A 26,776-nucleotide genomic window follows, 5' to 3' on the forward strand; every position below is an offset into this window, starting at 1 on the left:
TATATGTATATATATATACATACATATGTATGTATGTATATATAAATGTAAATAAAAACACACACACATGTATACACACATATACATATACGTTTTCTATTTAATTTATATTTTATTAAAAGATACTTTTTATTCTCTTTCTCTCTCTTTTCACCCTCCCTCATTACATCTCTCTCTCTCTCTCTCTCTCTCTCTCTCTCTCCAGGTCTGCGCCATCTCACCAAGCACATTCTACACAGATGCAGATGTACGTACATGCATGCATATACTCTCTCTCTCTCTCTCTCTCTCTCTCTCTCTCACACACACACACACACACACATGTACACACCGCACATACACTAATCTAAACGCACACTCTCTCCTCCCACACAAACTATATCCTACATAGAAATTATATGTCGCCTCTCTCTCTCTCTCTCTCTCTCTCTCTCACACACACACATACACACACACACACACACACACATGTACACACCACACATACACTAATCTAAATGCACACTCTCTCCTCCCACACAAACTATCTCCTACATAGAAATTATATGTCGCCTCTCTCTCTCTCTCTCTCTCTCTCTCTCTCTCTCACACACACACACACACACACACATGTACACACCGCACATACACTAATGAAAACACACACTATCTCCTCCCACACAAACTATCTCCTACATAGAAATTCTCAGCCTCTCTCTCTCTCTCTCTCTCTCTCTCTCTCTCTCATGCACACACACACACACTCTCTCTCTCTCTCTCTCTTCACGCACACTCTCTCACATAGAAACTCTCTCTCTCTCTCTCTCTCACACACACACACACACTTATAATTTTAATTAATTAAATTTTAGATTAAATTTTAATGGTAGGGATGAGTGGTGAGGTGTGCTCACTCTCAAATAAATGCATCTTTCATGTAATATCTCTCTCTAAACACACACTATCTCCTCCCACACAAACTATCTCCTACATAGAAATTCTCAGCCTCTCTCTCTCTCTCTCTCTCTCTCTCTCTCATGCACACACACACACACACACTCTCTCTCTCTCTCTTCACGCACACTCTCTCACATAGAAACTCTCTCTCTCTCTCTCTCTCACACACACACACACACACACTTAAATAGATTTACATATATATATAATTTTAATTAATTAAATTTTAGATTAAATTTTAATGGTAGGGATGAGTGGTGAGGTGTGCTCACTCTCAAATAAATGCATCTTTCATGTAATCTCTCTCTCTCTCTCTCTCTCTCTCTCTCACACACACACACACACACATACACATGTACACTATTTATATATACATGCTTACATACCTATAGATATACATACATACAATATATATATAAGTGTATGTATCTATAGGTACATGTATACAAAGATTTCATTGAAAGATGTGAGATGAGATCTTCTTAGATTCAAATTCAAAATTGCATTGGAAGATGTGAGATTTGGCTTCTCTTTTGCATACATATGTATGTGATTATGTGTGCACATACACACGTATGTGTGATTGTGTAATGTCTTCATGCGTGCATGTGTTGTGCAAGTGTCTTGATTGTGTGTATGTGTTAGTGTGTATTTGTTGTTGTTGTGTGTGTGTGTACATGGTGTGTATGTTTTTATATATGTGTATCCATAGCAAGTGTCTGCATGCACGTGTGTGTGAGCATGTGAATATACTCGTGTGTACATCTATGTGTGTGCACGTACAGGTGCATATGTGTGTGTGTGAGTGTGTGCATGTCCATGTGTGTGCACATGTACTTGTGTATGTGAGTGTATTTATGTGCTTGTGTGCATGTATACACGCGTGTATGTGCAAGCTTGAGTATGTGTGCAAGTGTGCATATCTCTATATGTTGCATGTGTGTCCATGTGTGCGAGTGTGTGTATGTGTGTTTGTATGCGTGTGTGCACGTATCATGTGCTTGTGTCTGTGTGTTATGTGTGTGTGTGTGTATACATGAACATACATGTGTGCGTCGATATATATATAAATCTATTTATATATACATGTTTACATACCTATAGATACACATTCATACATAATATATATACGTGTGTGTGTATGTATATTCTCTCTCTTACACATGCACATAATATATATGTTTGTGTGTGTATGTGCAAGCTTGAGTATGTGTGCAAGTGTGCATATCTCTATATGTTGCACGTGTGTCCATGCGTGCGAGTGTGTGTATGTGTGTTTGTATGCGTGTGTGTACGTATCATGTGCTGGTGTGTGTGTGTTGTGTGTGTGTGTGCATGAACATACATGTGTGTGCGTCGACATACATATAAATCTATTTATATATACATGCTTATATACCTATAGATACACATACATACATAATATATATGTGTGTGTGTATCTATAGGTATGTAAGCATGTATACAAAGATTTCATTGAAAGATGTGAGATGAGATCTTCTTAGATTCAAATTCAAAATTGCATTGGAAGATGTGAGATTTGGCTCCTCCTCATGCTTGGAGGAGGAGTGGTTATTTTTGTTAGAACATGAAGTCAAAGTGAGTGTTCTAGTGTGTCTAAAGTGAGTTTTATGTCTAGTCTTTGTGTAAGTGCCATGTGGCATATTGGGATTTATCCCATATACATGTGACACTTAGAGTGTGTGTGCCTATCCTATAAAGGCATTGTACTTTCTAGTCTTAGACAATCAATCAACATCAAGCTCTCTTGGTCTACATGTGAGTACTCTTGGTTATCATTGTTTTGCACTTGTATTGTCATTTCATTTCCATTCCGTTCCGTTCCTGTGCCTTCATGTGGTATCAGAGCCACTGCTCCTTTGCTCCTAGAGATTGAGGAGAGGGAGGCCAAAAAGAGAAGCCATGCCCTCTCTCTCTTTCTCTAAGTGCAAGAGAGTATGCTCTCCTCCATCTTGAAGACCTCTACTACCTGCTGCCCGTCTTCTCCAAGTGGCTGCCCCGATTTCTGCTCCACGTTTTGCTCCATCAGGCCGCCTCTATTGCTGCAGATTTGCCCGCCATATTCTGCCCCGATTCTGCCCTGAATCCAGGCCGCCACATTCCTGCGCGTCTTCTCCAACAGGCCGTTGCTGCTGTCCACGAATTTCTGCAACAAGCCGTTTGTTGCTGCCGCTTCTGTTCAGGCCGCCACACTCTGCTGTCCTGCTGCCGCTCCTGTTCAGGCCGCCACTCTGCCCAGCTGCTGCCCGTAATTTTCTGTTCGAGACAATGCAGGAGCTGCCCCACATTGCTGTCCTGAATTGATGCTGATCTGTTCGTGATGATGGAGCTGCCCACGAATTTATGAAGCCGCTGCCCTGCTTTATCTTCAACAGGCCGCTGCCCTGCTTCATCTGAATTTGCTACTTGCAAGTTGATTGCCATGGAGTCCTCGAAAACAAGTGCCTTCATTGAAAAGTTCACTGGTAAGAACTTTCCGACATGGCAAACAAAGTTGCGTCTTATCCTTATGAAAGACGGGGTGTGGAATGTTGTTTGTGGCAAGGATAAAAAGCCACAATCGGATGAGAAGAAAATTCTACACTGGGAGAATTTAAACGACAAAGCCCTTTCTCTCATTGGTTTGGGTTTGGGTGATGAAGTTATTCATCATCTTGACTTTGATTCCACTGCTCAAGAATTATGGGAGAAGTTTGAAGGTCTCTTTGGCAATAAGGTAATCAATTCTAAGGTCTTCCTCCGTCAAGAATTCTTCAAACTCCAGATGAAGCATGAGGACTCTCTTCTCGCTCATCTGAATCATATGGAGTCTCTCATCACTCAACTTGCTGCGTTGAAGGCCCCAGTTGGGGATGAAGACCAAGTCGCGGTGCTCCTCACGAGCATTGAAGAAATTCCTAAGTATCGGGAGATTATACCAGCATTAAGAGTGGCAAGCATGAGCTACCATGACATGGTTGCTATGCTTCTTGATCATGAAAGAAGGCATATTGATACTCCTGACGCCAATGCACTATTTTCTAAAGGGAGGTTTCCTAAAGGGAAAGGTAACTTCAAACCTTTCAAGTGCACTTACTGTGGAAAGCTTGGTCACACCGAAGATCGTTGCTTCCAGAAGCTGGCCAAACAACAATCTAAAGACCATGCCAACTTGGTTGGGACTATATCCAACGAAGACGAAGACGATGCAGACACCTCTACTCCAAATCATGCTCTCACTGCTCACATCCAAGATCTCTCTCTTGATGAAGAGGTCTATGCACCGGATGATCTTGACTTTGTTTTTTGAGTGTGTTGAAGGTACTCTGCCTTGGGAGTCCCCCTAAAATGAATGCAAATAAATCATGTGTGTTGAGTCAATAAAGGTTCACAGCCTTGGATTGTCCTCCTAAAATGTTGTAATCTTTCCTGTTTTTTCGTGTCTGACTCCCCACCATTCTCTTATGGAGTCAGGAGGGGGATGTATTGTGGAGTCATGTATTGGCTTTGATAGGATCTCAGGTTGCTCCAGTTGTCTAGACCTCTGAGTTGTTCATGCATCCATGCATGATGAGCCTCTGAGCCATGCTTGATGAGCCTCTGAGTCATTTGTACCATGCTCACTAGCCTCTGAGCCATGCTCACTTGCCTCTGAGATTGTGTGGGAACTATGTCTAGTTCTAACTTGGAGGTTGGTAGTCCGTCATTGCCATGTTCTGTTCTTGGCTCATTCCAGTAGTCTCTCACCTTGCCTTCATCGGGGGGTGTTAGAACATGAAGTCAAAGTGAGTGTTCTAGTGTGTCTAAAGTGAGTTTTATGTCTAGTCTTTGTGTAAGTGCCATGTGGCATATTGGGATTTATCCCATATACATGTGACACTTAGAGTGTGTGTGCCTATCCTATAAAGGCATTGTACTTTCTAGTCTTAGACAATCAATCAACATCAAGCTCTCTTGGTCTACATGTGAGTACTCTTGGTTATCATTGTTTTGCACTTGTATTGTCATTTCATTTCCATTCCGTTCCGTTCCTGTGCCTTCAATTTTGAATTAGCCCCACCTCCTTTGCCCATGTGGAGGGAGGTGGGGTTGTCCTTAATTCTGTATAGATACACACATACACACACACACACACATGCACACACTCTCTCTCTCTTCTTACACTCTCCCACACATAGAAGCGCTCTCTCTCTCTCTCTCTCTCTCTCTCTCTTTCAATCTCTCTCTCTCTCTCTCTCACGCACACATACACATATGTAAATATATAGTATATACAATATTATGTTTTAGATACATAAACCTATACATATACACATATACTTATACATATATACAGGTATTTAAAAATATAAATACAAACATCGACATAATTTAATTAATTTTGATTAAATTTTAATGTGCGGAGATGGGTGATAAGTTGTGGTCACTTTTAAATATATAGATAGATATATCATACACACATCTAAACACACACACACACACACACAAACATATATATGTATATATATATACATACATATGTATGTATGTATATATAAATGTAAATAAAAACACACACACACACACATGTATACACACATATACATATACGTTTTCTATTTAATTTATATTTTATTAAAAGATACTTTTTATTCTCTTTCTCTCTCTTTTCACCCTCCCTCATTACATCTCTCTCTCTCACTCTCTCTCTCTCTCTCTCTCTCTCTCTCTCTCCAGGTCTGCGCCATCTCACCAAGCACATTCTACACAGATGCAGATGTACGTACATGCATGCATATACTCTCTCTCTCTCTCTCTCTCTCTCTCTCTCACATACACACACACACACACACACACACACACATGTACACACCGCACATACACTAATCTAAACGCACACTCTCTCCTCCCACACAAACTATATCCTACATAGAAATTATATGTTGCCTCTCTCTCTCTCCTTCTCTCTCTCTCTCTCTCTCACACACACACACACACACATGTACACACCGCACATACACTAATCTAAACGCACACTCTCTCCTCCCACACAAACTATCTCCTACATAGAAATTATATGTCGCCTCTCTCTCTCTCTCTCTCTCTCTCTCTCTCTCTCTCACACACACACACACACACACACACACACACATGTACACACCGCACATACACTAATGAAAACACACACTATCTCCTCCCACACAAACTATCTCCTACATAGAAATTCTCAGCCTCTCTCTCTCTCTCTCTCATGCACACACACACACACACTCTCTCTCTCTCTCTCTCTTCACGCACACTCTCTCACATAGAAACTCTCTCTCTCTCTCTCTCTCTCTCTCTCTCACACACACACACACACACACACACTTATAATTTTAATTAATTAAATTTTAGATTAAATTTTAATGGTAGGGATGAGTGGTGAGGTGTGCTCACTCTCAAATAAATGCATCTTTCATGTAATCTCTCTCTCTAAACACACACTATCTCCTCCCACACAAACTATCTCTTACATAGAAATTCTCAGCCTCTCTCTCTCTCTCTCTCTCTCTCTCTCTCTCTCTCATGCACACACACACACACACTCTCTCTCTCTCTTCACGCACACTCTCTCACATAGAAACTCTCTCTCTCTCTCTCTCTCTCTCTCTCTCTCTCTCTCACACACACACACACACACTTAAATAGATTTACACATATATATAATTTTAATTAATTAAATTTTAGATTAAATTTTAATGGTAGGGATGAGTGGTGAGGTGTGCTCACTCTCAAATAAATGCATCTTTCATGTAATCTCTCTCTCTCTCACACACACACACACACATATGTACAATATTTATATATACATACAATATATATATAAGTGTATGTATCTATAGGTACATGTATACAAAGATTTCATTGAAAGATGTGAGATGAGATCTTCTTAGATTCAAATTCAAAATTGCATTGAAAGATGTGAGATTTGGCTCCTCCTCACGCTTGAAGGAGGAGTGGGTATTTTGAAATAGCCCCACCTCCTTTGCCCACGTGGAGGGAGGTGGGGTTGTGGTTAATCCTATACTAGTATTGCACCCGCGCGTTGCTGCGGCCGACCAAGGTTCCAGAAAAGAACTATTCCCTCTCTACAACCATCTCTATCTCTCTCTCTCTCTCTCACACACACACACACACACACACACACACACATGCCCTCTCCCTCTCTCTGTCACGTACACACACTCTCAAATGTTGAAACTCTCTCTCTCTCTCTCTCTCTCTCACACATGCACACACATATCTGCTCTCTCTCTCTCTCACACACACACACACACATGCACACACTCCCTCTCTCTTCTTACACTCTCCCACACATAGAAGCGCTCTCTCTCTCTCTCTCTCTCTCTCTCTCTCTCTCTCTTTCAATCTCTCTCTCTCTCTCTTTCTCACGCACACATACACATATGTAAATATATAGTATATACAATATTATGTTTGAGATACATAAACCTATACATAGACACATATACTTATACATATATACATGTATTTAAAAATATAAATACAAACATCGACATAATTTAATTAATTTTGATTAAATTTTAATGTGCGAAGATGGGTGATAAGTTGTGCTCTCTCTCTCTCTCTCTCTCACACACACACACACACACACACACACATGCACATACACATGACCCTCTCCCTCTCTCTGCCACGTACACACACTCTCAAATGTTGAAACTCTCTCTCTCTCTCTTCTCACATGCACACACATATACACACCTGCTCTCTCTCTCTCTCTCTCTCTCTCACACACACACACACACACACACACACACACATGCACACACTCCCTCTCTCTTCTTACACTCTCCCACACATAGAAGCGCTCTCTCTCTCTCTCTCTCTCTCTCTCTCTCTCTCTCTCTCTCTCTCGCACACATACACATATGTAAATATATAGTATATACAATATTATGTTTTAGATACATAAGCCTATACATAGACACATATACTTATACATATATACATGTATTTAAAAATATAAATATAAACATCAACATAATTTAATTAATTTTGATTAAATTTTAATGTGCGGAGATGGGTGATACTTTTAAATATATAGATAGATATATCATACACACATCTAAACACACACACACACACACACACACAAACATAAATATCTATATATATATACATACATATGTATGTATGTATATATAAATGTAAATAAAAACACACACACATGTATACACACATATACATATATGTTTTCTATTTAATTTATATTTTATTAAAAGATACTTTTTATTCTCTTTCTCTCTCTTTTCACCCTCCCTCATTACATCTCTCTCTCTCTCTCTCTCTCTCTCTCTCTCACCAGGTCTGGCCCATCTCTCTCTCTCTCTCTCTCTCTCTCTCTCTCAAGCACATTCTACACAGATGCAGATGTACGCACATGCATGCATATACGCTCTCTCTCTCTCTCTCTCTCTCTCTCTTTCACACACACACACACACACACACACACACACACATGTACACATCGCACATACACTAATCTAAACGCACACTCTCTCCTCCCACTCTCTCTCTCTCTCTCTCTCTCACACACACATGTACACACTGCACATACACTAATCTAAACGCACACTCTCTCCTCCCACACAAACTATCTCCTACATAGAAATTATCTGTCGCCTCTCTCTCTCTCACACACACACACACACACACACACACACACACACACATGTACACACCGCACATACACTAATGAAAACACACACTATCTCCTCCCACACACACTCTCTCCTACATAGAAATTCTCAGCCTCTCTCTCTCTCTCTCATGCACACACACACACACACACACTCTCTCTCTCTCTCTCTCTCTTCACGCACACTCTCTCACATAGAAACTCTCTCTCTCTCTCTCTCTCTCTCTCTCTCTCCCACACACACACACACACACACTTAAATAGATTTACACACATATATATAATTTTAATTAATTAAATTTTAGATTAAATTTTAATGGTAGGGATGAGTGGTGAGGTGTGCTCACTCTCAAATAAATGCATCTTTCATGTAATCTCTCTCTCTCTCTCTCTCTCTCTCACACACACACACACACACACACACACACACACACACACACACACACTCAATTCATACATCCACCTATAATCGTAATAGACCACCTATAATCATAATAGACCATACAATTATCTTGTCAACTCAACTCATACATCCACCTATAATCGTAATAGACCATAAAGTTATCTATACTCCACCATTGTGGAGTAGCAAACCATTCAACGGCTAGTGCAACCTTTTTTATTTTGTGCTCTTACAAAATGACTACCAAAACGACTCACATCTATGGTTCTCACAAATGACTACCATCTATGGTCCTCACAAACGACTACCATCAAAGACTTTACTTTAACATTTGTACACTTGGACATTGTCTCTCGTAAATGGTGTGCACCAAGGATGATCCTTCTTAGCCCCATGATGCCATCCATCAAACAACTATTTTTTATCCCTTGTGATTAGGTTAGGGTGGGTGACTGACTACAACCATAAACATATGACTCAATGTCCATTTTGTTAATTATCTCATGTAAATAGTCGATGTTATGAGATTTTTATCGTTAGACAACTCTTTTTAATAAGTCTTTTTACATGCATAACCATATAGGTAAAGACATAAATCAAAAAGTCATATGGCCAATACTTATAGGTGAAAATGTATAAAACATATAGGTGTAGAAATAAATAAAAATTCATTTAGCTAATCATTATATTAGGGTTTTCATACCTAATGTCCATGGTTAAGATATAAAACCCTAATGGCCTAATGCTTGCCTATAAATTTGAACACTCAAAAACCCTAATGGCTACTACTGCCTATATGCACATGCACATGCACACTATTTATATATGCATGTTTTTTCTTTAAATGCCTTAAAAAAAAGAGAGTCTTTCGTCGTAATTAACTATTTTCGATCCTGTTGAGGCATAATTGTTAAAAGAAAAACAGCGTTTCATTTTCTAGGAAAACTTTTAAATGATCAAATATTTTGTTTTTTTTCTCAAAAGCACGCGCATTTTATCTCTAAAAATACTATTTTTCCCTACAATATTATGTTTTAGATACATAAACCTATATATAGACACATATACTTATACATATATACATGTAATTAAAAATATAAATACAAACATCGACATAATTTAATTAATTTTGAATAAATTTTAATGTGCAGAGATGGATGATAAGTTGTGGTCACTTTTAAATATATAGATAGATATATCATACACACATCTAAACACACACACACAAACATATATATGTATATATATATACATACATATGTATGTATGTATATATAAATGTAAATAAAAACACACACACATACACACATATACATATATGTTTTCTATTTAATTTATATTTTATTAAAAGATACTTTTTATTCTCTTTCTCTCTCTTTTCACCCTCCCTCATTACATCTCTCTCTCTCTCTCTAGGTCTGCCCCATCTCACTCTGTCTCTCAAGCACATTCTACACATAGATGCAGATGTACACACATGCATGCATACTCTCTCTCTCTCTCTCTCTCTCTCTCTCTCTCTCTCACACACACACACACACACACACACACATATACACACCTCACATACACTAATCTAAACGCACACTCTTCCTCCCACACAAACTATCTCCTACGTAGAAATTATCTGTCGTCTCTCTCTCTCTCTCTCTCTCTCTCACACACACACACACATGTACACACCGCACATACACTAATGAAAACACACACTATCTCCTCCCACACAAACTATCTCCTACATAGAAATTCTCAGCCTCTCTCTCTCTCTCTCTCTCTCTCTCTCACACACACACACACACACACACACTCTCTCTCTCTCTCTCTCTTCACGCACACTCTCTCACATAAAAACTCTCATGCACACACACACACACTCTCTCTCTCTCATGCACACACACACATACACTCTCTCTCTTCACGCACACTCTCTCACATAGAAACTCTCTCTCTCTCTCTCTCTCTCTCTCTCTCTCTCACACACACACACACACACACACACACACTTAAATAGATTTACACATATATATAATTTTAATTAATTAAATTTTAGATTAAATTTTAATGGTAGGGATGAGTGGTGAGGTGTACTCACTCTCAAATAAATGCATCTTTCATGTAATCTCTCTCTCTCTCTCTCTCTCTCTCTCTCTCTCTCTCACACACACACACACACACACACATGTACACTATTTATATATACATGCTTACATACCTATAGATACACATACATACATAATATATATAAGTGTGTGTATCTATAGGTATGTAAGCATGTATACAAAGATTTCATTGAAAGATGTGAGATGAGATCTTCTTAGATTCAAATTCAAAATTGCTTTGGAAGATGTGAGATTTGGCTCCTCCTCACGCTTGAAGGAGGAGTGGCCATTTTGAAATAGGCCCCCCTCCTTTGCCCACGTGGAGGGAGGGCCACTCTCCCTTAATCCTGTATAGATTTGAAACTCTTTAAAAACTTAGTAACAATCATAAAAAGAAAACATCTAGACCAAAAATTTAAGGCAAAACACAACAATAAATCATACACAAATATATCACTTATGGATAAATTATGATAAATAAAATTTAATATGCATGATTCTTACTTATTAGACATTTAGACATACCTGTAAATAATATGCATAAGGTAGGAGACCCATTTGCAAATGGGAACTTGTAAATTGTTTTGGCTTTGTGAAAATACAAATATGTAAAGAGTTGTGCCCCATCTATACCACTTCTTAATTTTAGTGGTCGTTTTTGGTCAAGATAAATTATTTAACAAGTAATTAAATGAAGTTATTTTTTCTATGTGTATGTTTTTTAGTTTTTTATTTATTTCTTTGTATTCTTTCTATGATGTCCCTTAGTAGATAAATGTTTTAATACTACAGGTAGCAAGCAGAGAGTGTCATTTTTGGAGTATCGCATCCACTAAAAGCAAGACATGCTATACAAAACATGTCGCTATAATGAGACAAATAAACTAAAATAATAATAATAAAGTAAAATAATGAGACAAATAAACTAAAATAATAATAACAAAGTATTATTGAGTGTGTTGTTTAGTGACACTAAAAATGTTGCTTAGTGACATTATTGATGTAACTTTTATTGATATTTTTAAATAATAAAAAATTATATCATTTCTTTTATCCAAATTGTTGCATGCGTAGTATATGGGTTACTCTCTCTCTCTCTCTCTCTCTCTCTCTCTCTCTCTCTCTCTCTCTCTCTGTGTGGATTATGCTAGGGGTGGTCATCACTATCACCTTTGACTTAATTGTCACAGGTGATAGTGATGATGATAATGACATTCATGAGGTGAAGATGCTTCTAAAGAAGAAGTTTGAAATGAAATATTTGGGTGAGTTGAGTTATTTCCTGGGTATAAAGGTAATTAGAAGATCACATGATGGGATTTGGCTTTCATGCACAACTTTTTTGGGGATCTCGCTCCATGAGTGGCTGTTCTTTAATAAAAGTGGAAATGGGTAGGGCTACCACACATGGTATTATTGTTGTCACTCTTGCTACTTGGTGTGTCCACAAGATCTCTCGACTTCTTTGGGGGTGGTGTCAGCTTTTGAGTAGAGGCAAGTAGCCCCACTGCTCTACATGCGTGTTGATTAGGCTTTGGGGATGGTGTCATAGCCTTTAGGTATCCACTTCCTCTTTGATTTGGCAATTCATATAGTTTTTGGCATGGTTGTAGTGGCTTATAGTAGTAAGGGTTACTTTAACCTCAAGAGTAGAAGCCATGAGCTTATAGGAGCTAGGGGCAGGACCTAATGAGGTGTTGCTAATAGGGTAGAACTGATGTTTGGGGCCACCGCTTAACTTTCTTTATCTTAGGAGATTATGGTGTTGACAATTTTGGCTTTCACAGCCCAAAAAAAAGGCTTCCTATAGAATCCTTGAGCTTCTAATACCTTTGATAAGGATCCACTAAGGCTTGGCTTGTGGGTAAAATTTTGTTTCTTGGGGTTCCCTCTTGGTGTGCTTTTTCTCATGGAAAGGCTTTTGATTAAATGGGGGTTCCCTCAGTAGAATCCTTTAGTTTTGCTAAGCAACTTTGTCGGGATCTAGTGAGGTGTTGATGTTGGGGTAGAATAGATATTTGGGGCCATCGCTAAACCTTTTTTAACCTTAAGATATTGTGGTGTCAAAAAGGCTTGGTTTTTGGAACCTAAATAGAAATGTTTCTTTCATAGAAGCCTTGAGCATCTAGATGAATATCCAATGGGGCTTATGTTGTGGCTAAAACTTTGTTGCTTGGGGCTCCTCTTAGCGTTCTTTTGCTTGCGAAAAATCTTTTAGTTAAATGGCTACAAAGTTTTGCTTGGGCATCATACACTCCTTTGCCACCATAGTACTTTGCCACTTTCTCAAGGAGGATAGGCTCTACTCACACCTTCCTTAGTATAAGTGCGAGTGGGATCAAGGATGCACTTGGGTGGGGTTAGTGGTTTGTCCTCTACCACCTACTCAAGGATAGGCCCTACTTTGGCTCATGCCTTCCTTACAAGTCTTGGACTTGCTCCCACTCCAACATCGGATTGGGATACTCTTGGGGAGGTTAGGGTAGTCAATAGGTTTCTTCTCCTCATAAAGATCACCTAATGTTTTCCCAAGGGAGGTAGCCTGGGAGCTCTCATCTGAACAACTTTGAATGGTCATGATGTAATTGTCTTTGACAATTGATTATGTGCTCTTCAATGTTTTCTTTTTTTGGACCTTTGTTTTTGGTCCTTTAGACTTTTTAGGGGCTACAATAGCTGATTTTTGCAAACATTTTCTTTTCCACCTTATTTAAAGCCCTTCAAAAAAAAATCTTATAAAATGGAGGGACTCCGAGTCTTAACTTTTGATGTAAAGTCCCACATCATTTTATGAAGTGCCCTCACAAAACAAGGACTCTCCAACACTAATCCCCTTGAGTGCTTCAAGCGTTGTATGTCGCATGCCTAACTCCAATGTTATTCCTTATGGTGGCACATTCTACAAGTGTGGATTTGAATATGCTTATAAGGATTGTCCAAGCGAGTGACAATCGCCCCCAGTGGTGGCAAAAGCATCAACCACTTTGATGATTATTTTAAAATTGTAGAAGGATGATTTATTCATGTAGTCTCCCTTAATGCCCTCACAAGCAAAACAATGGCAAAAACCAAAGGAGGCTATGAATAAGTAGAAAGCTCAAGCTTTATCCTCAAAGCAAGTAGCTGAGAAGTTGGAGGTGGAAGCCCCATTGTCAATATATCTCAATTGTAACAAACATGTGAATGAATGGTAAAAGTATAAGCAGTGGTATGATGCTATTTACAAATGAAGTTAAGGTTGAGGTTTAGGAGGTGGTCTTTGACTATGCTCGATGAGGTTTTTGATCTCCACAATGGTTTTAGGGGGTGGTCAAAGCGATGAGGCAAGAGGAGTATTAAGGGTTAAGAGTTACCTGATATGATGGCTTGTAAGTGGAGGACGAGGCTTGGGATGTTGATACATGTGGGGCGCCCTCATCCACCAAGGGTACGATAACCATTCTATGGGGAAGCTCGAGTGTTGCAGTTCTTTTTTACTAAAATTGACTACACAATGAGTGGGGCTACAATCCATCCCTTCCCAAGGAAGATGCTCTCTTTCATTGTACCTATAGGGGTCACATAAAACTTGTGTTTCAAAACAACCGACAGATTGGGAATTGTTCACCAATTGTTATGGATGGTGTGAGGGGTAGGTGGCCTAATAAGGTCCCCATCTCCCAAGACAACACAATATGGCTAGCCTCGATGTCAACTAAGGTAGCCCAATGCAGCTAGGGGTCACATAAAACTTGTAACATGCAGGTTTAGTTCTAATATAAAACTCAATTTCAAAACAGCCAATGGATTGGGAATTGTTCACCAGTAGGAGTGGTTGTTATGGATGGTGTGAGGGGTGGGTGGCCTAATAAGGTCCCGTCTCCTAGGACAACACTTTATGGCTAGCCTCAATGTCAACTAAGGTAGCCTAATGAAGCTAGGTGGTCTAGCTCAAGGAAAAAGCGGGTTCCACTACTAGTTGTTATATTTAAAATGTGCCGAGCACGAATATGGATGTGATTTTGACACTGTCTAATCGTGTAAACCTTGTCCCAAGCTTCTACAAAAGAGTTTCCATGGTCACTAATATATATGTGATTATAATCCTTGAAGTCAATAGGTTCCAGGAGGGGATCATATTATTGGTTATGATGTTCACTCTTTAACATCTTATTACAAGCTCTATAGATATCAAATGACGTGGTCTAAGAAGTTGTGTCAAACTCATTGGTGAGAATGCCTCAACCCATGGGGGATGAGTCTTCCCTGTTTTCAAGTTTATTTTCAAGGACTGGTTACCTTTGTGTATATAAATATCATTGGGTTTCCTAATCATGGAAAACCATCATTGCATGTCTTATGTTGAGGCCTTCTGACTTCCAAGGATCATGGTATATGGCCCTCTTCTCTAAAAACCCATCACCATAAATGTGTGGTGGAAGCTTAGCCCAAAGGTATTAATCTTTGCACCCTAAAGGATACCCAAAGGTTTAGATGTGTCCCTTTTTGCACAAGCTTAACCAAATAAGGCTCATGTGCCTACAAGTGGTGGGCTTTCCATTACATTGCTTTTGAAGTAGTGTCCCACCTTATTCATGGGCACTTTTGGCAGTCCTTTTATAAAGAAGAGCTCTTAAGGCACGCTGATCCTCCTCCTTCAAGTTTAGGAGTGTGGGCTAAGAAATTCCTAGTCATCCACCTAGTAGGATAATTCTCTCAAAACTTGATAATATTTCCCCCATAAAAGAGATCTTATCAGGACTCGAACTTTTGAGAATAAGAAGGTTGTGAGGCAAGCTATGTCCCTTGTGTAATATTTGCACTCACTTGGCTTGTACTCACTTGAAGCCTTTATAATTTTGAAAGCATGTTCCCCCCCCTCCCCTGGTACCATTGACCCTTCGTTCAAGAGGTGGACTTATGCATTTTTGTAAGCATTTCATTTAAAGCTTTAAAAATTAGTTCTAAAAAAATGGGTCGGTGGGCTCAAACACTTTGAGTGTGAAAGACTCTCTCTCTCCCCCCCCCCCCCCCCCCAAGGTAAGGTGGCTAGAGAATACCAAACTACATTGGAAACATTAACTATATCTACACAAAGCCACGTTAAAATTATTTTAGATAGTTGTCATTTCAAAAGAAGACTAAATCATACAATTAAATTTATTGAATACATGAAATTCAACTATTCACAAGAACTAATCTAAAAAAAAAATGCCATTGATACATTCAACTAACCTTTGATTGATTCAATCCCATTGACTCCCAAGTCTCTACAATGTCGCGCATAAGGCAATATCTATTCTACCTCCATTCTCATAGAAACAATTATCTATGTTTGTAAAAAACGAAGAATCCATTAATTAGTTCTAAATATAACATTTTAGCTACTTAAGGTATTCAAAACCTTATCAATTAAGGTTCACATCTTAGGTTTTCGATGTATCTTACGTCTATTTCTCATAGATCCAAAAGCAACTCTCGTTGTCTCACAAATCATCTCTATATCTCTATATTATCTGAAGGAAGAGTTTCACAAAGTTGCCACGTGGCAATAATTTGGATGTTCGGGAAGGAGAGGAGGAGGTTTGGGTAGAATTTGAATTTGGAGTCTAAAAGACGTGCAAAGCACGGGTTGCCCACCACTAGTAGATCCAAAAGCAACTCCCTTTGTCTCACAAATCAATCTCTCCCTCTCCCCCCAATGAAGTGTGCAAAGCGCTGTTATGGAAAAATTATGAATATGTTTCATGTCTTTTTGTTGGCATGTATGAGTTTGTGACAAGATAGCAAATCTCTCTTTCATTGTTCAGCATGAGGGGGGAGTGAGCATGGAGGGGCCATGAGAAAAACCTTTTTTTTCTTCCCAATTATCATTACAACTAACAAGGTTTTTAAAGCATGCCTTCATTAAAAAGTGTACTAGTTTCGAATCTGTGTGTGTGGGTGTGTGTGCGCGAGAACATATATGTACAAGCTTCTGGCATAATTCTTCCATTTTAGTTTGATATTTTAAAAGCATCTGCAGTGCCAATTTTCTCGTTGTTGTAATCTGTTGTGTGCTAGGATTTGGTGAAATAGAGTAGATCGAGGAGCTCTTTCTAAAAAAAATTCATTCCATAGGAATTTTTGCCATGTAAATTAAAAAATGGTGTTATTAATGGATGCAATAAATCGGAAGATAATCAATTATATATATATATAATGGATGCAATAAATCAATTAAGTGGAAAGACTGATTGCACTTTGTTATAGTGCCCTCTCAAAAGCAAAAAGGGCGATTTTAAAATATCATGGGGCTTTCTTTTTTTGAATTTTAAGCTTTGATTTTTTTAATAAAAAGTGTAGGTAGAAGCCGGGTAGTAATGATTTCAAAACCACGTGGCGGCGCCTGATATGCCCTTTGGCTTCCTTTTCCCTGCAGCCGAAGGTTCGACACCGACAACAAACATTCATTTGTTTGGTGAGGACACCACGGTACACTACCTTGGAAGCGGTAGCAGCAGACAAGCATAGCCACCTAGCTCTCGCATCTTCAACAGAAATCGTCGGCGTTTCTTGCTTGATCAAACTGCACAAGATTGCTTTCTGCTTCTGCTCTCTTGCCACCATCTTTTGACGAAATGTTGCTTAACCGTCGGCGAATGTGTTAAGAGTGGGATTAGCACCTGAACCAAGATTTCTGCAAGTGGATTGTGGCGGATCGGGCTTCTTGATCCGGGTCGTTCTGCACAGCTTCAGGATGCCTGAGAAAATGCAGGTGGAGAGCTTTCTGAAGGAATGCAGCGAGTCCAGCGACAAGGCCTACGGCGCCCTGAAGGGAGTCCTTGAGAGGCTGCAAAATCCCAGCACTCGCGCAGAAGCACGCGTCTTCTTGGCCTATGTGCAGGAATTCCTCGACTGCCGGGCCGATGCATCAGACAGCCTCTCTGTCTTCCACTTTCGCATCCACCGCCTTTCTCTCACCGGCTACGAAGGTAAAGTGATCACTTCTGCCTTCTGCAAAATGCATGACTGTTGCTGCACAGCCTCAGCTTCTTAACGAAGTTTTCAGCGCACGGTCATCTACATGCGCTTACATTCTCGTAAATATACACGATCCTTGGTTTCCATTCCATGCTTTACCAACACGGCTCTTTGTATTGAATATAACCTGCATTGGATCGGCAAGAACCATGCCTTACAGTAGGCACAATCTCTGCCAGTGGTTACTGTGTTGCTTCTCCTGGTTTGCAGAAGATGTTAACATTGCACTTATCAATCCCTAGCCAGGAAAATGCAGGAATTTCTGGAGCAGAATCGCAAGAGGAAAAGGCAACAAAAGCCAGCCAGGGGCAACTTGGAAAGAGGGTTTCCCCCCTCACCAATAACAAGCAAAGTGCAACCTTAGCTTCTTAAACTTCTCATTGCTACCTAAGCTTGGTCTCAGGGAAGTGTAGCGAAACAGTACTCGTCTAAAAAGGAAAAGTTGACACGAGCCACATGCAACACCTAGCTTACTTGTAAGAGTGGTCATAAGAAACTCCATTTTGTCTATACCAGAGCTGCTCTCTTCTTAGAATTTAGTAGGTGGAGGAACAAGGCTTAACTTTGGTGGAAATTTAAGAGTTTCTTACGTCAAATACAGAAAACTCTCCTGACCACACAAGTAGCCATCCCCTAATATCTATAAGAACTTGCAAAAGTATGATCAATTCGCCTAAGAAGTACAATCAGGTTTTGCATCGTAACATGTTCAAAGAACACTATTTTTGCTCACGGGGCTATGAAGGCCCTTGAATCAGCTTGTAGCACTGCCATTCAGGAACTTGGTGCATACTCCCCTTTTAATTCTCTGCTCTTGCCACATAGCAAGCAGTGAGGGGATTGGAGTCTTGAGCGGGAGGTCTTGAGTTCAATTGCTTGCTGCAGCCGGGAGTGACATTGCAAGGGGGAGGGCCTGCTCACGGGTGTGCTGGTGTGTGTAAATTTCTTAAAAGAAAATCTCTTCTTTTCTCCGTTAGAATGTATACTTTGCTCTCATCAATATTCAACCTTGATGGTGTGAATATGCCATAGTTCATGTGAACCTACACTTGCTACTAGTGAATGGAAAAATATGATCACATTGGACTGTCTTTGTATTTCGTGCTAGCCTTTCTGCCTGAGGAGTGATGGAAGCTTACTGTAGTGGCTTGTTTATGAAGGTTCAAGATGATCACATGACCATCTTGGTAAATGGCCCATTTCCCCGCTTTATGCATCTCCATGACCTGTATCATACTGGCTTTCCTGTGCTCCTCGCGGATGGCCCTCTCCGTGCACAGCTTTCCATGCATCAACAAAGTGTACCCATCTGTTGGCATAGCTGCGCTTCTCCCTAGAAGGGGTCCCTGCGGGAAGCTCTGTGATGCACTCATTGAGTGCCCTGCCTTGCCTACCCTTCTTCCTCCAGCATAGTGGTCATGATGGCCCGTGTCCACAGGCGTCTTCTGTTTTTCGACCACCTCAACCTAGCGTCAATGTCTTTGCGTAAGCCCACCGTGGTGGCCAAGATATTTTTTCCTGGAACTTGGCATTGGCCTCTTAAATCTGATATACTTCTAACAAGAGGGCTGCCTGCTGTGATTCCTTGCCCCCAGCCTTCTCTATATTTGCCTTATGTTCTGCCATTTCAGCCATTAGTGCTGCCATGTCCTGTTCATGTTCTTCTCTCAGGTTTGCAAGCTCTTGGTCATGGGCGTCCTTCAACTCAGGTACTTCCTTGTCACATTGTTCCTCCTGGAACATCAGAATCTCGGAGGATAACAAAGCTCTCCTGTGCATAGGATCACATGGGGCTGTTAATTTTCTCCGTGCTTGCATTGATGCGGGCTTCTATTTTGTTGATCACCTTCTTTAGTTTGCCCTGCAGTCGTAGAGTGTGTTGTGGGGCTTCCCGAGAGAGAGAGAGAGAGAGAGAGAGAGAGATTAACGTCTATGAAAGAACCCAAGAGTCTATGAGACCGAAAGTGATACAATGGTACCATGGATATACGGAGCCATGGAAAACTGAAAGAAAACGTAAAAAGAAAACATCTAATACTAGGGTATGTACAGGTAATCAGCAGATGATCCTGTGTAGAGTGAGATATGCTGTGATTAGCTAATGATGATACCTGCCTTGGCTAGGACTGATCTGGTGGCAGAGGGAACGCCAGGCCTTCGTGATGGGAGCATGTTATATTGGCGGAGAATCTCCTGGATCTATCGGATGGAGGGTCGTGGTGCTCAGGATCGAGGGGGTGTGGTGTGCTGCTCCACAAGCCTCTTCTCCTTCTCTAGCAATGTGGTGCGCAAGGACTCCGATGATGGGGGCGTATAGTTTGGACCATACTCCCCTATCTTCTTCACCATGACCTTGAAGTAGTCCGATCTATCCACAAAAAATGAATAATTTAATAACCAATCAACTTCTTAGTTCAAAGTTCAAGTAACTTGTAAGAGGAACATTGTAAAATGATAGATCTTAAGCTAGACATCTTAATTCTTGATTACTTGGCAGCATGGAAAGCAATGTGGTCATGAAAGAAGAAGCGGGCTATGGCTGTATCCACCTCTTCCTTCTTCTTGGGGTCCCAACTACCCTCGAATAATTTGTCGGCGTGAGTGTGTGGATGCGGTCGGCATGGAGAAGGATGGTGTTGGGGCCCATTCTTGTGGGGCGGGTGATGCGCTCGCGGGTGCCGATGAAGTGGATGCACATGGGGATGCCGATGTGGATGCGGAACCTTGGGATGGCCTCACTAGTGTTGCGGGATCCATGGCCACATGCGGCACTTTCCTCCTTGAAAGCAAGGCCTCATGTGCGGCAACACGTTCAAGAAGCCTCCTCCTTGTCTCCGGTGTGACCTGATCACAAAATCGGACCTCATGACCGGGCTCATGCAAGAGGTGAGCAAGGCCTCATGTGCGGCAACACGTTCAAGAAGCCTCCTCCTTGTCTCCGGTGTGACCTGATCACAAAATCGGACCTCATGATCGGGCTCATGCAAGAGGTGAGCTCTCACTTTATCCGCTCCACCCGTTCGCCTATATGGACATAGCTTGCAAGACCATGGGCAAGAGCCTCCTCCACTTCCGGGATGATCGGAGTTGACCTCTTCCCACCAAGACCAACCTTCGGTCCTCCTTCCTCTATTCGTATTGGCGCCGCCGGAACGAGGTGCAGGGGATGGTGGCGATGAAGATGCCATGCAAGACTCAAGTGCCAAGGAGGCTTGAGCAATGGAGGTGAGTGTAGGAGAGAGATGTAGGAGAGGCTAAAGCAAGAGGAGGTGAGACCATGAGTGTAGAGAGATGTAGGAGAGGCTTGAGCAATGGAGGTGAGTGTAGGAGAGGCTTGCCAATGGAGAGGCTAGAGCAAGAGGTGAGTGTAGGAGAGCAACAAGACTACAAGTGACAACTTGAAATTACAACTTACCCAATGCACTTGAGCCTTGAGGCTTGAGGAGGGCTTGAGGAGAGCTAGAGCCTTGTCGGGTTGCCCAATGCCCACTTGAGTCTTGAGCCTTGAAAGTTGAGGAGTGTTGAGCCAATGAGCTTCCCACTTGAGCCTTGAAAGTTGAGGAGCCTTGCTTGAGCCTTGAGGAGTGTTGCAAGTGCCAAGAGGCAAGAGCTAAGAGGCTAGAGCAAGTGCCAAGGAGGCCCAAGGTGAGTCTTGAAGACTTGAAGACTTGAAGACTTGAAAGTTGAAGTTCCTATAGCATGTGCCAATGGGGACTCTTCTTATAGCCATGGGCCAATTGGGGAGGGCCAACGGCTACATGGCACTCAACGGTTATAGGGCGCAACGGTAGACTGGTCAACGTTGCGCAACGGTCAGCTGACCATCCCGTCCAGTCCTGTCCCACACGTCCCGCTGTCCTGGAATCACCGTCCCCTTGTTACAACGTGGGCTCACACGTCCCCTGGCCATTCCCTGTTCGTTTCCATTCCCGCACGTTATGGGACGGCTTTTCCCCGTCCCAGGGGTCCGTCCCCCACGTCCCCTGTGACTATGGGGGGGACACTGTCCATCTGTATGCCATGTGCATAAAACCACTGCACTACCTCGGAATACCATGCACGTGTAGGTAATGGTGGTGGCTGTGACAAGGAGGGTAATCCAGGCCCGTCTGACCCTCTCCCTCTCCCTCTCCCTCTCCTGATGGAACGAGAGAGAGAGAGAGAGAGAGAGAGAGAGAGAGAGAGAGAGAGAGAGAGTTATTAACGTCTATGAAAGACCCCAAGGGTCTATGAGACCATAAATTATTCAATCATATTTTTTCCCTATTTTTTCTAGTGTGGGAGGCTGTCCTGTGGCTCTTGGATTGATCTAGGTGATGGCTGACTGCTCCTATTGCTCCCTGCTCCTCTATGTAGCTGGTCGACTTGACATGTGTGCTGGCCGACTGACAGAAGCTGGCCGACTGACAGAAGCTGGCCGACAAGGGTTGTGGTTGGTCGGGTGTCTTCTTGTTGCTGTTGGCTGTCTTTGCTATTGGCCGACTGAATCATAGGGGCATGGCCCCTTGCCCCCACACACAGCTTGTATTCCAGATATGGGATTTCTTGTGTATATAGCAGAGTTACACGCCTCTCTCTCTCCCTCTCTATTGTTGTGTTTTTCTGCAGTGCACTTGCTCTTGTGTTCTCAGATTTTGTCTTTATCTCCGCTGCATATTTTGACATGGTATTAGAGCTCTAGGCTCTTGATAAATCTTGGGAACTGTGTGAGCAAGAGGAGGGCTGTTTTGTTGCTGATTGGTGGACTGTTTTGGACCATTCGGGAAGTGGAGAAGCAAGAGGAAGGCGGGCTGATTTGCTGGACAGCCACTTGCACGTTTAGTTCATTTTTCCCACCCACCCACCTTTTTTAGTTACACCCCCGTAATGGCAGATTTGAGAAGCATGTGAAGATCCCGACACTCCCCACATTCCCAGTGGACCTCTCAAATCCCCATAGAATCTCCTCGTGGAACGCTCCTGGTACAAGACTCCAAACCTGCAAACAAACGAAACAAACGTGAAGGGGGTGCATGCCGGACTCACCTCCCAACCTCGACAGCCGTGGGCAGAGTACCGGGTTGCTTATGGTGCTGCTTGCGAGGTGGTGAGGTTGTAGGGGTTACTTGGCGGGATTGGGTTTCCACTGGTGGATGCCACGGTCATCCAGAGGCATTTTGTTCGTGAAAAGATCGTTGCAGTGTAACATGCAGTGGAAGTATTTGTAATTGAGGATCGTGTCACACAAATGCTCACACCGTCTTCTGTATCCTGAGTTTCGCGAGTTTAGCAATCCACTTTGAGACTTCAAACTTTAAGAGATCGAGAGAGAGAGAGAGAGAGATGGAAACTGTACACCGTATGGGGTCCCGAATTACCCACTCAAGGGCCCTCTATCCCATTACCGGAATAGTATTTGCTTTATTACTTTGAAGAGACTGACAGTGGACTGACGATAAGCCAAACGCAAGATCTCGAAAGACCAAGAGTCGGGCTGAACTGTACACGTCTGTAGAAGCACCAATGATGTCCAATCTCGAGCCTATGCACTCTTCCCAATGGAATGAGGGAAGGTTGCAAATCTGACGCTGAGATAGGGGCTGTTTGGGACTATTCTAGGCTATGTATGAATGCTGTAAATGAATATGAATGCTAAGTTTTACCTTCACCAATTGGCTGTAGCAAAACGATGAAGAGATGAATGCTGAAAACTGGTTGAACGCAGAAAATTCAAGGGTGAATGCTGAAAACTGCTGCGTTTTGCTGATGGAGGGCTGGATGCACATGCGTTGATGCTCCTAAGGCTGTAGGATGAGGCGCTTCTCCAAAACGCAGGTTGATGAAGTGAACTATGGACTGAAGACTGAAACGCTGAAGCGCTTGATGCTAATTGCTGAGATATGAGATGATATGAATGAATGAGCAAAGCAAGCCATACTATACTGGGGGCTGGTCGGTTGGCACTAAATGCTGGGCCCTGGCCAACTGGATATAAAATGCTACACGAATGGTGTTAAATGCTGGAAATTGTGGAAAAAATGCCAGATAAATCCTAATAAATATTCTAAGGCTACCAGATGCTATTTCAAGGCTTCTGCAATGATCTATATGCAATGGATGAATGATATGCAATATGCAGAGTGCTTTCTAATGTAAATCCTAAGGTTTCTACTAACTCTACATGTATGAATGCATCTCTTCAAGTGGGTTAAGGGACTTGGACTGACTGACTGACTATCTAAGGTTGAGAATGACCTACGTAGCTCGTGCTCGACTTATCCTGGACTGAGGATTACAATGGGGTCACGATGTATGACAAATATCATCCTAAAAGGTACTAATACTGTACAGTGTTGCACTGATGATGATGATGATGAGCCGGCTTGTCACCATGCACTACAGTGTAGAGTGCATGTGACGTGTGGTGCATACTCTCCATATCCACTCCTCTTGGGGGATATTCTTGGCTCTGCCAGTCTCTACTATGAGGCAATGGAAGGATACCCTGAGCTGGCCAATCGTGCGCCCGCACACGAGAGAGAGAGAGAGAGAGAGAGAGAGAGAGAGAGAGAGTGAAACCGGCCTTTAGAAATTTGACGGGCGGTGAAACTAACACTCACATACAAAACACTTCATCACCCATGGGGACCTGGAAAAGAAAACAAACAGGGGGAGCTAGAGTGCTCCTGCAAATAGTACAAGGACACTGATTGGCCCCAAAACGCAGTGGCATCCCTTGCGGTATTTCTTTACTTGATTGAATTTGAGTACAAAGTACAACTTGTAGAATCCTCCACCAATAGGATCCCTTATGGTTTCACCCAGGACTTTCAAAAGTGCTCTCTCGTTATTATAGCACAGCATACCATAGAGAAGGCACACCTGTACAACACCTCCCTGCTTGAAAAGGTCTTCCCCATCTCTACCATGGATCCCTCAAACCCTTTCCCAAGCAGCAGTAGGGCTGTACCAAACCATATGTCCTTTCTTGTAGCCTCAGCTTGCATGTAACCTCGAGAAACTACAACCTGTTCACTTGAATCCAAAGTCCTGCTTTCCACATGAAACCAAAGACCTGTATCCGATAAACCAAAGACTTGTATCCCATAAACCATAGGCCTGTTTCCTCGATACCAAAGTCCTGTTTCCTCTTGAAAACCAATGTCTTGTTTCCATGACAGATATACCATCCAATCACGGTTGCCAAAACCCAGAGAGAGAAAGATAGAGGACGTGTCAAGCAATCCTTGAATACACATAAGTCCAAGACAAAGAGTAACAACACATCTCCTCCAAGAACATCATCCTGTGCATCTTAGCTTGATCCTCTGTATCCCAATCAGAGCCTGCACCATAGCTCTCTGTTGAAAGTTGCGCGCCTGGCTGCTAATACACATGCAGCCGCCACCAATAAGAGGCCTGCTCCACGCTGCAAAGGTTCGCCTGCCTGGCTGCTTCTACACACGCAGCCCAACAGAGGCACCACACTGTAGCACGATCGCCCATAGCACAGTGGCGTGCACAATCAGCAGCCCACGTGCGCTTCTGCAACAGCCTGGATGCGACCCCTGGAGCCAGCACACACACAGCACATTGCGTCTGGATGCCGTTCCTGCAGCCAGCCCTCATACTCCTGCAAACCTGCGCAGGTCTGCTCAGCATAATGAACCTATTCGCCTGTGCGTACTGTAGGGCAGACCACCAGCCAAAGAGAGAAGCGCCACACCATAACGACTCTCGTCGCCCTGCGATCCCAAGGTGATGCGCTATGCGATACCACCCGACCACCCTTCGCTTTTAAACTTGGATGCGATTTGCTTTCTCCAAAAAGCCAAAAGCAAGTAGCAAAAACGCATGCCTTCAAATATAATATATTTTTTATCATCATTAACGTGCTGAAAAGGCTCCAAGTGTCTATGAGACCAAAAAGTAGTACACTGAATCCATGAGAATACTTAGTCATGGAAAAGACTGAAAGCAAATAAACTAGTCAACAGTGTTGTGAGCCAGAAAGCTGATACAATATGACACTATGGAGTAAAGAGAGCGTATGAGAGGCTTGAAAACGAGGAGACAAAGTGAATAGTGGACTCCTGATTCTAGGTAAAGCTAAAGCTAACAGCTCATACTTAATGATTCTCATGATTGGGAAATTAAAATATGAGGGTATGCATGAGAAGGAAAAGTAATGGGTGAGGTGGAAAAAATGAAAAGGAAGTTCCGAAAAAGAGAACAAGCCTAAAATTCCAATAGTTTATGGGGAACAAGCATGTGTGTTCCTGAGGTTTGAAAAGGTTTTATTGGAAGGAAACACAATCTTAATTGTTGCCATGGAATCATAAGAAAAGTTTTTTAAAAAAGGTGGTGGTGGTATTTTTTTACCGATTTCCTGATAATTTTAAATATTTGCTCTCCTTGCTGTGATAAACTTATGTTGTGAAAGGTTTTCGAGAAGAGAGGCAAAGCCTTACTCTACTGGAGCTTCCTAGCATATTCATTCCAGAAGATTGGTCTTTTACTTTCTTTGAGGGCATCAATAGGCTACCAGACAGCGTCTTTAGAGATCGGGATATTGCAGAGCTTGGCTGTGGAAATGGATGGATCTCAATTGCACTTGCTGAGAAATGGTCTCCAAGAAAGGTGATTTACTGTTCGAGATGCTGTTTGATCTTG

The 26,776-nt window shown here is 41.9% G+C and overlaps 1 protein-coding gene across 2 annotated transcripts in view; it reads left to right on the forward strand.

The window, feature by feature from the left end:
* Nucleotides 1–17,527: 17,527 nt before the first annotated feature.
* Nucleotides 17,528–26,776, forward strand: part of MMT (methionine S-methyltransferase) — a 33,680-nt gene continuing 24,431 nt past the window's right edge. For both annotated transcript variants that reach the window (XM_086818092.1, XM_086818091.1), the window contains exons 1-2: nt 17,528–18,075; nt 26,547–26,743. In XM_086818092.1, coding sequence (XP_086674218.1) covers nt 26,728–26,743 — 16 coding nt within the window. In that variant the 5' untranslated portion in view covers nt 17,528–18,075; nt 26,547–26,727. The remainder of the gene's footprint in view (nt 18,076–26,546; nt 26,744–26,776) is intronic.

The sequence above is a fragment of the Cibotium barometz genome, chromosome 24, assembly GCF_041138505.1.
Source record: "Cibotium barometz isolate CiBa-2024 chromosome 24, ASM4113850v1, whole genome shotgun sequence".
In the NCBI taxonomy this organism is placed as follows: Eukaryota; Viridiplantae; Streptophyta; class Polypodiopsida; order Cyatheales; family Cibotiaceae; genus Cibotium; species Cibotium barometz.